This window comes from Setaria italica, chromosome VIII, assembly GCF_000263155.2.
Source record: "Setaria italica strain Yugu1 chromosome VIII, Setaria_italica_v2.0, whole genome shotgun sequence".
Classification (NCBI taxonomy): Eukaryota; Viridiplantae; Streptophyta; class Magnoliopsida; order Poales; family Poaceae; genus Setaria; species Setaria italica.
Window position 1 is genome coordinate 26,399,822 of NC_028457.1, and position 12,386 is coordinate 26,412,207.

A 12,386-nucleotide genomic window follows, 5' to 3' on the forward strand; every position below is an offset into this window, starting at 1 on the left:
GGCGCCCCTCCCCTCCCTCTCCTCCGGCGGGCGGCACCCCTCCCCTCCCTCTCCTCCGGGCGGGCGGCACCCCTCCTCCGGCCCTTGCCCTCCCGGCCCCGCTCCCCACCGGTGAGATCGGGTGGCCGGGGTGGCCTCCTCTCTCCCTCCCTCCGCCGCCGGTCACATCCAGGCGGCTCGAGGGGAGGGGGCTCCGGAGGCGGCCAGATCCGGGCGGCGGCCGCGGATCGAGTGGAGGGGGCTTGGCGGCGGCGCACCCCTGCCCCTCCCCCACCCTCTCCGACGGATCCGGCGGCGCCGGCCCTTCCCTCGCCGGATCCGGCGGCGCCGGGGCCCTCTCGGCAAAGCGGCGGCGTGGGGGTGTGCTGGTGTCGGTGGTGATGGCGGCATGGGAGGTGGTGCTGGCGGAGCTAGCGGTGGTGGCGGCCGGTGGTGGCGGAGCTGGCGGTGGTGGCGGCTGGTGGTGGTGCTGGCGGTGGTGGCTGGCGGTGGTGGCCGGTGGTGGCTGGTGGTGCTGGCGGTGGTGGCCGGTGGTGGCTGGTGGTGTTGGCGGTGGTGGCGGCCGGTGGTGGTGCTGGCGGTGGTGGCTGGCCGGTGGTGGTGGCGGCGGCGGAACAGGTTTTTTTTTATTTTTTTTTAAAAATTGGATGCCGAGTGTTTTTTGGCCACTCGGCAAAGACTTTGCCAAGTGCGCGACACAAAACACTCGGCAAATCCATGTTTGCCGACTCAAAGTTTGCCGTGTGCCGTTTGCCAAGTGTTACTCTCGGCAAACGGTTCGCCGAGTGTATTTTTCCCTTCGCCGAGTGCCCCTGGCACTCGGCAATTTTCCTGTGTCCCGTAGTGATTTGAACATAGTATAAAATCTTGTATATCGAGATGCACTGAATATATGTCTCACACATCATCTAGCACAACAACAACAAGTTCACACAAGTGCTTGCTAAATCTCTCCGACTAATAATGTCATGGCTGACTAAGCTTTTCAGTACAAGTGATCCCGGAGAGAATACAAAGCTTCAAAATTACAACTTTTAACAAGTTTACTTTTGAGGGATTTTAATTATAGTATCCTACGTACACTACTGGTACGAGGATGCTAGTATGCAAGTATGCGCCTGTACTGTCCATAGCTGCATAGCTGTTGCACACAGCCATTCAAAACTGTGACTAATTCTGAATAATTAGTGTGCTGCATTCAAAACGGTGCTGCATAGCTGTTGCGCATAGCTGCATAGCTAATGCACACAGGCATTGAGAACAAGAACGGCTATATGCACATTTGTTTTAGTCAGTGCTCGCATTGGTCGTTGTCAGTGGTGCTTGAATTTTTTTGTTTAACGAACCTGATGCTATATCAATTCGTGTATTCTAGTTGACATCTCAATCTTGCATTTACAATCAATATATGATCTTCCCCTCTGTTGTAGTTGTGGAGTCCAAGGACGGGAGGATCTCAGTTGCTTCAGCATTTGCTGGTCATCAGGAAGGTGACATTGCTGTTTCCTCACCCACTAGACTCTCTACTGTCTTGTCTGCTGCATCTATTGCTGCCTGCTCTTGCTGGTGTGCTTGGGAATAAAATAAAAATTTTTGGTGCATGTACATTTATGTCTTAGTATTAAGTAAACTCTGGTGCATGTCCAATTTTTATTGTCCTTGAATCTGCATATTATAGGCGTTAGGAGATAATGGAATCTTGGGAGGATAAAATTAGGAGATTCATGCTAGAGAAGGAAAAAGAGGATGACGAACTATTCCTAGTTATGGTTCATGCAAGCATTCTTTTTTCAATTATCATTTCAGTAGGATACACGCCATGTCTAATTGTCTGTGAAATACATATCTTGTCACATCTCTTATCTGTAACATATCTTGATAGATATCTGCAACATATCTTGACAGTAATTTTAACCTTGTCAATACTAGTATTACACCATCCACTATAAGATGGTGGCATGTAATGGTCAGGCTTTCCAGTAATAATAGTAAAAAGAGTATTCATGTGAATATCTATGTGCATATGTATATATTTGATCATTTGATTTTTTATATTATGTACAAAGGTTTTGCTCATTATGTAGATCCCATTCTTGTTCAGTTGGCATTCATACATTACGAGCTATACATATCTTTGAATTATCTGATCCAATATAACAAGATTTGAACTATATACCTAAATTTTCTGCAGAACAATTGATGGATCAATAATTATCTGGTGCCTTAATCAACAGTGCCTGCGACTTGGATGTGCTATGCTGAATTTATTTAACTTGCAGAACAATTGATGGATCAATAATTATCTGGTACCTTAATCAGCAGTGCCTGCGACTTGGATGTACTATGCTGAATTTATTTAACTTGCAGTGCCTTAATACTTGGTGATTGATATTGCTTGTTAATCTTTTAGACATGTTACAGACCTTATTTATCATTGCTATTTTTCTGATTTTTCTGATTTTTTTTAGTATTTGTGAATTGTGGACTATTTTCTACACAAGATTTGGGTGGGAGGCCCCTCCCCTGGAGTTTGGGGGGGGGGGGGGGGTTTCTGCATGTCTGGGCGGGGATGCCCAGCTCCGTTAATTTATCGGAGGAGGTTGTGCTGCCCAGGGTAGTTCTAGCCTGAGCTGCCAAACGAGCCCTTAGGGTGTCATGGTCCCTTCAATACACTTGATGAGGTGAAACATCTATTCCAGACGGAACAAGCCGACCCATCGCTTGCGAATCAGTTTTGTCTAGTGGCACGTAATTGAATAAATAAGAAGACCTTTTGGTTTGAAGGGGATTGGAGAGGGTTGAAAGGAATTAGGAGGGATTAAATCCCTTGCAAGTCAAAATCCCCCTCAATCCCCTCCGATCTCCCTAGGAAGGGGATTAACTGAACAAAGCCGAAATGGGAACCAGGAGAGGAAGAGGATGACGGAGGAGGTGGGCGGCGACGGAGGTGTTTGGTACTGTAGCGATTTCGGTGGAGAGAGTCAGGTGAAACACTGAAACATGACGATAATGTATTTTTTAATAGACAACCACCCCATCCGAGTATTAAACTTCCAGGCCATGATAAAAATGGCAACTACAATCACTGCTATATTTTTTTGGCATGCCAGGATTTCACTGGAAACTATCCCTAATCCTTCACACATCGTAATTATTGCACAAGTTACAAAAAAAGACGATATACCACAACTTTAACACATGAGATAGATTTATTTACATGGAGTTTCGGTAAATAAATTTATCGGACCCACAAAATATTGAAATATTGCAGATTTTCCCCCTGAATTTGGTTATTTGGAAAACTTCTCCAACATGCTAAATAAAAAAAAAAGATTTGACAACCATGCTTTCTGGCAGAATTACGGAGATTAGCACTAGCTAAACGAGGGAGAGTAGCAAAGCTATGTGAATCATAGCTTGGGAAAAGGAAAAACACATAAAAACACCTAACATTTGTCACCATATACACTTGCTACATGGCTCAATAACTTTCAGGTTCACAGCTGGGGGCACTCTCCCCTCGATGTATCTCTGAATGGCAACGCGGGCCTTTTTAGCCTCCACAAGTGCCTCCTCATTCAGCTGCAGGCACTTATCAACCTTGACATGCCTCCTATCGTACCCACGGGTAGTGTCTAGTGTAAGGCACGCCAGTGCCTTTGTTTTCTCGATAATACAGATCGTGAGCTCAATCATGCTCTTCGCAGAGCAAAAGCCGGTTATCATCACATTCTTGAGGTTGTCATGGCACTGTTCTTGAAGGCACTGTGGACGTGAGTAGCCACTTGAGTATATGTCAGCTGCGCAATCTGCAATCTCGCCTTATTGTCGGCTGCGCAATCTGCATAGGTATACATGATATGTCAGAGTGTATATTCAATAATAATCACAAAGTTTCAATTATACTGAATGTACTGATTTTCACCCTAAATATGAAGTTTTTAAGATGGTAACTTGTCAGAGTGATGTCATACCCGTACAATGAGAGACTCCAAGGCAGGAGAAGCATCAAGAAAAGAAATAAGAGAGCAGAGATCATAGTCTTGGGAAAACGTTGATGTAGAGACCACTATCTCCAAGTACTTGAGCTGGATGAATTTGCCAAACACCTTTGGTGTATTGACTGTCTGAAGAAATAAATATCCCCCGAAGATTAATTGTGGACTGAGTAATTGAGTATTGTAAACATAAAACTACTATTCTACCATCAGTTTCATTTCCAGAACAATGAACTTATTGGGACGGATAAAACTGACCTCATCACTTGTTGATAGCACAAGAGTTTGGAGATTTGGCGCGATGAATGGAAATTTGGTACTAGCATAATATAGCGCATTAGGTGAATAGTCACGTCTAAAACTTATTTTTCTCACTTGCAATGCTTCGCCAAGCGAGATATGTATTGGGCGCCCAGCAAAGAAGAAAGTGGAGAGGTTAGGGGCATTGGTGTCAATCATTTCCAGCTTACTGCAACCCAGCACATCCAGGATATCAAGCTTCTGCAGCAGACAAGGTATCTTCAAGCAAATTTAATCATTGCAGTTGGTAAGCCTTAGTTCCTCCACAGCACAAGAATTGGATAGAAAACCATATAGTTCCTCTCCAGTAATGTGTACTGAATGCAATTCCAAATTTGTCAGGCTACTCATATAACCAACTTGGGCTGCACAGTGAAAAGAACAATCCCCAAGCACAAAAGTCTGGATGGAGCTTCTTATCTCCCTACTAAATAAAAGTAAACCTGGGAAGTTGTACTTTATCCCACAACTTAACATTGATAGATAGATTTCTTTGATCCCAGGTGTAATGGCACATTGAAGCCAGCGGTCAACATAACTAGGTTGGAGATTCGAACAAGGGTAGGTTTCAATTACAAACCTCTTCACTCCCATGCTAGAGTGATTCTGCATAATGTGGTCAACTCTACATACGAAATCCCTTTTTATTTCATCATTAGATGTGTTTACATTAATCCCTAGAGAATCAACAGAAATAATGAGATTTGGAAAGCATCTCCAAGAACGCAGAAAACCACGAGACACGCAGGCGGCCTGAGCAGCATCTCGCAATGGCATGAGGGCGTGTATTTGATGAAGAATGTCCTGTGAAAATAACCATGGGAAATTTTTCAAAAAAAAAGCATGAGAAAAATAACGAACATCACAAGATGGTTGTGGTAATAATGCTTGTCTGAAGTGAGCAGTATGGACAAATTACGATCGAATTAGCTAAGGGCCTGTTTGTTTCCACCCTCCTAAAATTTTAACTCCTAAAAGATTTTAGGCAGTTTTTAGACACCTCCTAAAGTATGTTTTGTTCCACCTCCTAAAAGTGACTAAAGGCAATGAATGAAGTGGTAAAATGACCAAGATGCACCTCTCCCCCACCCCGCGCTGCTCCTCCTCGTCATCCTCCTCCTCCCGGCCCTCACGCTCGCCGCGCTGCTCTTGCGCGGGGGCGGGGGCAGCCACCACCTTGCGCTCCTGACGGCCGCGGCGGCGGCCGTCGCGCGGCTCCGCGGCACCCACGCGGGTGCCTTCCAGGCGTGCGCCTCCTCGGCACTAGCGGCCTCCGTGCAGTGGTTCATCGGGGAGGCGGAGTCGGGCGGCGGGCGCTGCAGCGGCGGGCGGCGGGAGTCGAGCGGCGGGCGCTGCGGCGGCGGCGGCCGGCGGCGGACGGCGGCGGCGGCAGGCGGCGGGAGTTGGGCGGGCGGCGGGAGTCTGGCGTGCGGTGGGGGTATGCGGGGTAGGAGCGGTCCAGAACCGATTTTAGTCGGTTTTAGGAGGGGGGTGAGGGCCTAAAAGATTTGGACCTCCTAAAAGATTTTAGTCACTTTTTAGGAGAAGTGTTTGGCACTTTAGGCAGTTTTTAGTCACTTTTTAGGAGGTAAGGTTTTAGGAGGGTGGAAACAAACAAGCCCTAAATGTGTTCTGTTTTAAAAAATACAGTATTGAATTGTGCTATACTGGGGGTATCCTCATTTTCAGCAGGTATAACATAAAAAGAATTCACAAGCAACAACCATCATAAGATGATAAGGCAAGGTAACGACAATTCAAAAACATCAACCATGGACCATTGTACAACCCTGGACCTCATAGTGTGAATGTCAGATGCACTACCAAGTTCTTATAATCCAAAATGCCACCACCAAGCTAGCAGTAATGACAGTGGGGGTGGTTAGTTCTATCACTTGCTATATAGTGCTCTGAGAAAAAACTAATTCATCCTAATAACTTACACGATATCATCTCATACCTCTGGAAGCTGGACCTGTGATCCCATTGTTTCGACGCAATGCGAAATATCTCCTTCTAGACTAGGTGATACCATTATTTGAGATGCCGAACAATTTGATCCATCACCTGCAAATCAGGAATGTCATGAGACAGAAGGGACAATGGCAAGGAAAACAGCAAACACGAACACAATTGCACATGCGCAGCACTTGGCTTAGATGATGCTTAAACTTCTGCTCGAGAACAGTTGAGCAGACAGAACCTAGGTTCCAAGAGTTGGGTTAAGAACATCCTTTATACGCAAAGTTACCTAAAAATTAAATCTTTATGTGCACAATCACCTCAAACATATGTCTCTGCACAAAATCATCAGCGTAGAGGGATCTTTGTTCGAAACCTAGCCAGGCCACATGAATTTACTTAATTCGACCAGTCCCGTGGCTACTTCTATCCCAGAAACAGATGTAGAAAAATTGTAAATAATAATTGATATCTCATATGACAGCACTCACTAATCATGCAGATAAGCAACGCAAGCAAACAGACACCAGGATGCTTACGAGTTATCTGGACTTGAGGCTGCCCCTCGACGGACAGAGCCTTCATCTGCTCCAGTATCCCCATGTCCGTCGCCCCAACAATCAAGCCAAGTCTCCGCACCCTATGGCCCCTCGCCCCCTCTGCCGCTCGTGCAGCAATCACGGGTCAGGTTTCTGCCGTGAGAATCGGTACGCCACGGTAGCAGGGATATGTGGAGCTGGGTGAATCTTTGTGGTGCTCGGTTATCGAGTCCGGTGCCAGAACGGCAGCTCCAATGTGGATGCAAAACGAACCGAGGGGATAATAAACAAGTAAAGGTTCGATTTAGGCACTAGGCCTTCCCTGGAGGCCGCAGCCGAATCGACCTCTCGAACAAAGCAGAATATGAGGCACTACTGCACGGGCTCCGTTTGGTAGTCTCGCTAGGAATCAAGTGGTTTTTGGTTTACGGCGACTCACTAATAGTCATCAACCAAGTCAATGATGAGTGGGATCGCCACAAAGATAACATGGACGCGTACTGCCTTGAAGTACGCAAGCCGAAGAACACGTTCTCCAGCCTGGAGTTCCATCACGTGGCTCGTGACAATAATGTAGCTGCAGACATCTTGTCCAAGCTCGAATCTACTCGTACTCTAGTTCCAGCTGGGGTCTTTGTCCACGAACTACACAAGCCATCTATAGCGGAGTTGGCACCTTCAAAAACCACCAATCGAGGCAACAATGAGCCTGATCGGGAGGTTCTGATGATCAACGTAGATTGGAGAACCCTCTTCATCAACTACATCAAGGAGCACAAGTTGCTTCCCGACAAGCAGAAGTAGAGCAAGTCTCACAGCATGGCAAGAACTAAGTTCTAGTTGGGGATAAGCTCTACATACGAGGCGGATCATCAGGAGTACTCATGAAGTGCATCTCACGTGAAGATGGCAAGGATATATTGGAGGAGATTCACAAAGGCATCTGCGGCAACCACACATCATCCAAAACGATCATGGGCAAAGCTTTTAGAGCAGGATTCTATTGGCCTATAGCTCTCAAAGATGCCGAAGAGCTAGTTCGCCGATGTTAAGGTTGTCAATTCTTTGCCAAGCAGCAACATGTTTCTGCCTATAGGCTGATGACTATACCGCCCTCCTGGCTCTTCGCATGCTGGGGGCTAGACATGATTGGTACTCTGCCTATAGTGCCTGGGGGCTTCAACCGAGTACTCATGGTGATCGACAAGTTCACCAAGTGGATTGAGGTGAAGCCAGTGACCTACTCGAAGGCAGACAGAGTACTTGACTTCCTCGACGAGATCATCCATCACTACGGTTTCCCCAATCGCATCATGACAGGCCTGGGCTCAAATTTCAACAATCACAAGTTCTGGGAGTATTGTGAAAACAACGGGATTGATGTTCGGTACCGTCTCTGTTGCTCATCTGCGGGCCAACGGTCAGGTTGGGCGTGGATGGTACTGAAAAGCCTCGATTTGAACTGCTCGGTAGGTGATAGCCGAGAACCTAGAAGCTATCAAGAAGAGACTACATAACATTGACAATGCCAAATGAGGCAAGTGGCTCAAGGAGCTACCCAATGTCCTCTATGGGCTTCGCACATAGCTGTGCAAGCCTACGAGGTACTCACCCTACTTCCTAGTCTATGGATCAGAAGCTATCCTACCCGCCGACATCACGTGGAAATCTCTAGTAATTGGGTAGTATGAGGAAGCTTTGGTAGAAGAAACAAGACGTCTAGATATAAATAGTCTCAAAGAAGCTCGCTGTGTAGCACTCGTCCAATCAACAAGATACCTTGAAGGAATTCGCCACTATCATGATCGCAATGTTAAGGAACGTTCGTTCAACACAGGTGACATGGTCCTCAAGCGTATTCTAGACACCAAGGGGCTGCACAAGCTAAACTCGCCTTGGGAGGGGCCTTACATCATCTCCAAGGTCACTGGACCTGGGTCATATAGGCTCCAAACTCTCACCGGTAAAGAAGTCGACAACTCGTGGTTCTTGTGTTGATTCTACCCATAGTCTACATATTCATGTAAAATAGCCGTCGACCATAGTTGTACAGTTACAATTTAAATAAAGCAGAGTTATTTTTTGTTGCAAAAGACTAGTCTCTACCCACTTGCAACTTGTACCCACAAGTCTGCACACTTATCTTTTGGGTTATTCAACTCATTAGATAGCAGCAACTTGAGCAGAAGCAAGCTTGCACACACAAATCTCGAGCTAATCAGTTCCTCAGACAAAATCTATCCATCGACGGTCTTCATAGACAGAAGTCGTCAAATTACTTAGGAGTGATCTATACTACCCGAGTCCTTCTAACCGCGGCTTGTAATAACAAGTTTGCAAGTTCCAGGTCTTCGGAGCACACCCAAACAATCTAGAGAGGTTGCCAAGGTAGGTTCCAGATCATAAAGTTCTGAAGAGTCTACTCGCCTGAAGAGTTTGACTACCTAGATACACAAGTACTGGAGCTCCCACAAAAGGGAGTCACATCCTAAAGGTACTCTACATAGTGTATTCAAAGAGGCTCCCAGGAGCAGTCTTGTGCGCGGACACTCACGACTACCATACGAGCAAACATCTTGGTAGTCCGTGAGATGCACTAAGCCGAAGGAATTCAAACAAGTTGACAAGTAAACAAAAATTGCGACAAGACTTCAAAACAATTTGCATTAACTTAACTTGTTTACATTACAGACAATTGTTTTTTGCATATCACTGAAGGTCTATCTTATCGGCTACTTCTTGAGCAATGGGAGCCATCTCCTCCAAGTACTGCTAGAATTGCTCAACAGAGCAGTCCTCGGCAATGCCCTTTGCCACAGGAGCCAAGTTGGCTTGTGAGTAGAACGACTTCACCATCGCCAGCAGTTGCTTGGAGACGGACTCCGCAGTCTTCTTCACGTAGCTGGTGAACTTCTCAGGTACATCCCTGAGTCGCTCTACCAAGGAACGGGGCTCCACGTCTTTCTCTAGGGGCTCCACCGTATCAGCAATGGGCTGAGCGGCTTCTGATAGCTCCTTGAGAGCAAGGTCCTTCGCCTCCAACTCAGCCCGCTGCACTTGGAGTTTCTCCATCAGGTCCACAAGTTGGACCTCCCCGTCCTTGCGTAGCTACTTCTCCTTGTCAAACTTGTGTTCCAGGGTCTCGTACTTCTTGATCACCTTGTCAAATTCATTAGTGACCTGGTAGTACGCGCTTTGCCAGTCAACGACACGATCCTGGAGATCGTTATTCTCCTTGGTGAGCTCTGCAAGCACAAAGGCAACCAACAAGTCAACAAGGCCTGACAAGTACCTGAAGACAATGGAGGTTAACAACTTACCTTCATTCCAGTTTCTCAACCCTTTGTTGAGCTTCTGAAGGTGGTCCTTCTCCTCCGCGGTGCTCTGTGCATCATTCCGGTACTGGGCGGCCTACCCATCATACTTCATCAGTAGCGGGGAGGAGTATTCCCGCTCTTAAGCTAGCTTCTGCTCCAGTGCCTCCGCCCGCTGGATGGTGTCCCCAATTACTTCGAGAACTCTCAATTTCTCGCGGGAGTGCTGGGTCAGTGTCTACAACATAGAGCAAAGTACTCGTATAAGCATCAAGTACCAATTTCAAGATGAAGACCAAAAGTAGAAGTAAAGCCTACTTGTGTGTACTCGCCTACTTGGCGGTACATGTCCATCAGCTCAGTCTCAAAATCCACGGTGGCCAGGGGTTCAGCTATTAGCCAGCCTCTCTCTCGGTTCGCCACAGAATGGAGCTACATGTCATCATGTTCCCCGGCACTGGCGCACCGAGAGGGACCATCACCCTGCTGGACGATGGACCAGCCTCTGACGTCAAAAAGATAGTCGCCACGCGACTAGTCGATGCTCTTGCCTCAGACGGCGGGACAACGGGCAACACTTGCAGCACCGTCCCTTCCGTGTTGTTGCGTCAATTTTCAACACACTAATTAATGAGATGGCAACAGAGATGCCCTATGAAAAAGAGAGGGAGACAAAGATGTTGCATTGTGTGCGTGAGTTTCTACCATTTATTTTCCCTTTTTCCTCACACTAATACACACTAGCCAGTCGAAAGACGCACGAACGATGATGAAGAGTTGATTTACCCGAAAGCGGGACAGAGTTATGCGCCTACGAAAGATAACACAAACGTGCAGTGGTCTTCTCTTTTTCTTTCCTTCTCTTCTCCATCGATGGTGGGGCGTCTGCCAATAGCACTCTAGTATGGTCCCGCCGGAAAAGGGGAAGGAATATTTAGGTAGGCTGGCAAATTCGTCGCCGGGGCAAGCAAACCAACTCCTATAGTATACTAGTTGTTGCTATCAAGCCATCCATATTTGCGCTAATCAACGCCAATAGATTGATTGATTAGGCTTGGATTAATTAGAGACTAGAAGTTTTGTAGCTAAATTCATGGATATGTGCATGGTTTGCTCTCTCCGGTCATAAATAACTGATGTACTACTGATGTTGGCTTCGGGCATCCGGTATTATTAACTTTTTACCGTGTTGTGTATGGATATTCGGAAATGATACGGATATAATATTCATCTCGAGACTTCCTTTCACAAAAATATATTCTTGTACCTTTTTAGAAAAAAAATTGCTGCTTAAACATTCTTTTAGCTGGTTGAATCCAGCTAAACTGATAAAAGACCAAATTGTCCCTCCACTTGCATTCTTAACGGGTAAAACCCATCGGGTACTTAGATTTCGGGTACCCATTGATGACACATATTAAGACCCTCTTTGGAACAAGGAACTGAATGTCATTGTACCTTGAATAATCCTATGGAATGGAAAACCCGGGGAAAACTACAGCAAAGGACCATTTGAATGGTGCACAGGAAAAACACATGAATTGTATGAGAGAGTGAGACAAAGAAACTTATCATGTGGTCCAACCTCTTAGTAGAATTCCTCCAGAATTGCTACTTCCTCCGTCCAGAAATATAAGGTATTTTGGTTGTCCTAAGTCAAATTAGTTTAAATTTGACAAAATTTATAGAGAATAGTATTAATATAACATATCAAATAAATAAATTATGAAAATATATCTCATAATAGATCTAATGATACTCGTTTGACATCCTAAATATTATTGCTCTTTTCTATAAACTTGATCAAATTTAGAGCAGTTTGACTTAGGACAAACCGAAATGGCTTATATTTCAAGACTGAAGGAGTATGGTACAAGGATTGAGTATGGTACAAGGCATGCCATAGCAATTTCGTAGGATCGGTAGGAATTCAATCCTTTGTTTCAAAAGAAAAGACTTCATAGGAAAATTTCCTGTAGGATCCAAATCCTCCAAAATTCCTACATTTTTCCTAGGTTTTCGAGGGGGCCTATGTACTATGTATGATACGTTTTCACAAGTGAATAAATGTTAGTATGTGTTTGCATGAGTATCGCTTTATAATATTTAACGACTAAGAGAGCTTGCAGGTAAACTTTATCATTATTAAGTATTAACTCTGTCCCTTAAGTTTTTCATAAATTTTTAAGTACTTATGTTTGTCAAAATTAGAAGCCCTTACGGAAATATTGACGGATGGTCTAGTATGTTGAATTAATGACCATATAAATTGT

General features: G+C 45.6%; 1 protein-coding gene and 1 pseudogene across 1 annotated transcript; one reads left to right on the forward strand and one right to left on the reverse strand.

Moving 5' to 3' along the window:
- Window positions 1-3,599: 3,599 nt before the first annotated feature.
- On the reverse strand, window positions 3,600-7,108 carry LOC101779308 (annotated as a pseudogene).
- A 180-nt stretch (window positions 7,109-7,288) lies between these two features.
- LOC101779702 lies at window positions 7,289-7,603 on the forward strand. The gene has a single exon (XM_004980497.1). The coding sequence runs from the start codon at window positions 7,289-7,291 to the stop codon at window positions 7,601-7,603; it is 315 nt and encodes a 104-aa protein (XP_004980554.1).
- Window positions 7,604-12,386: the final 4,783 nt, after the last annotated feature.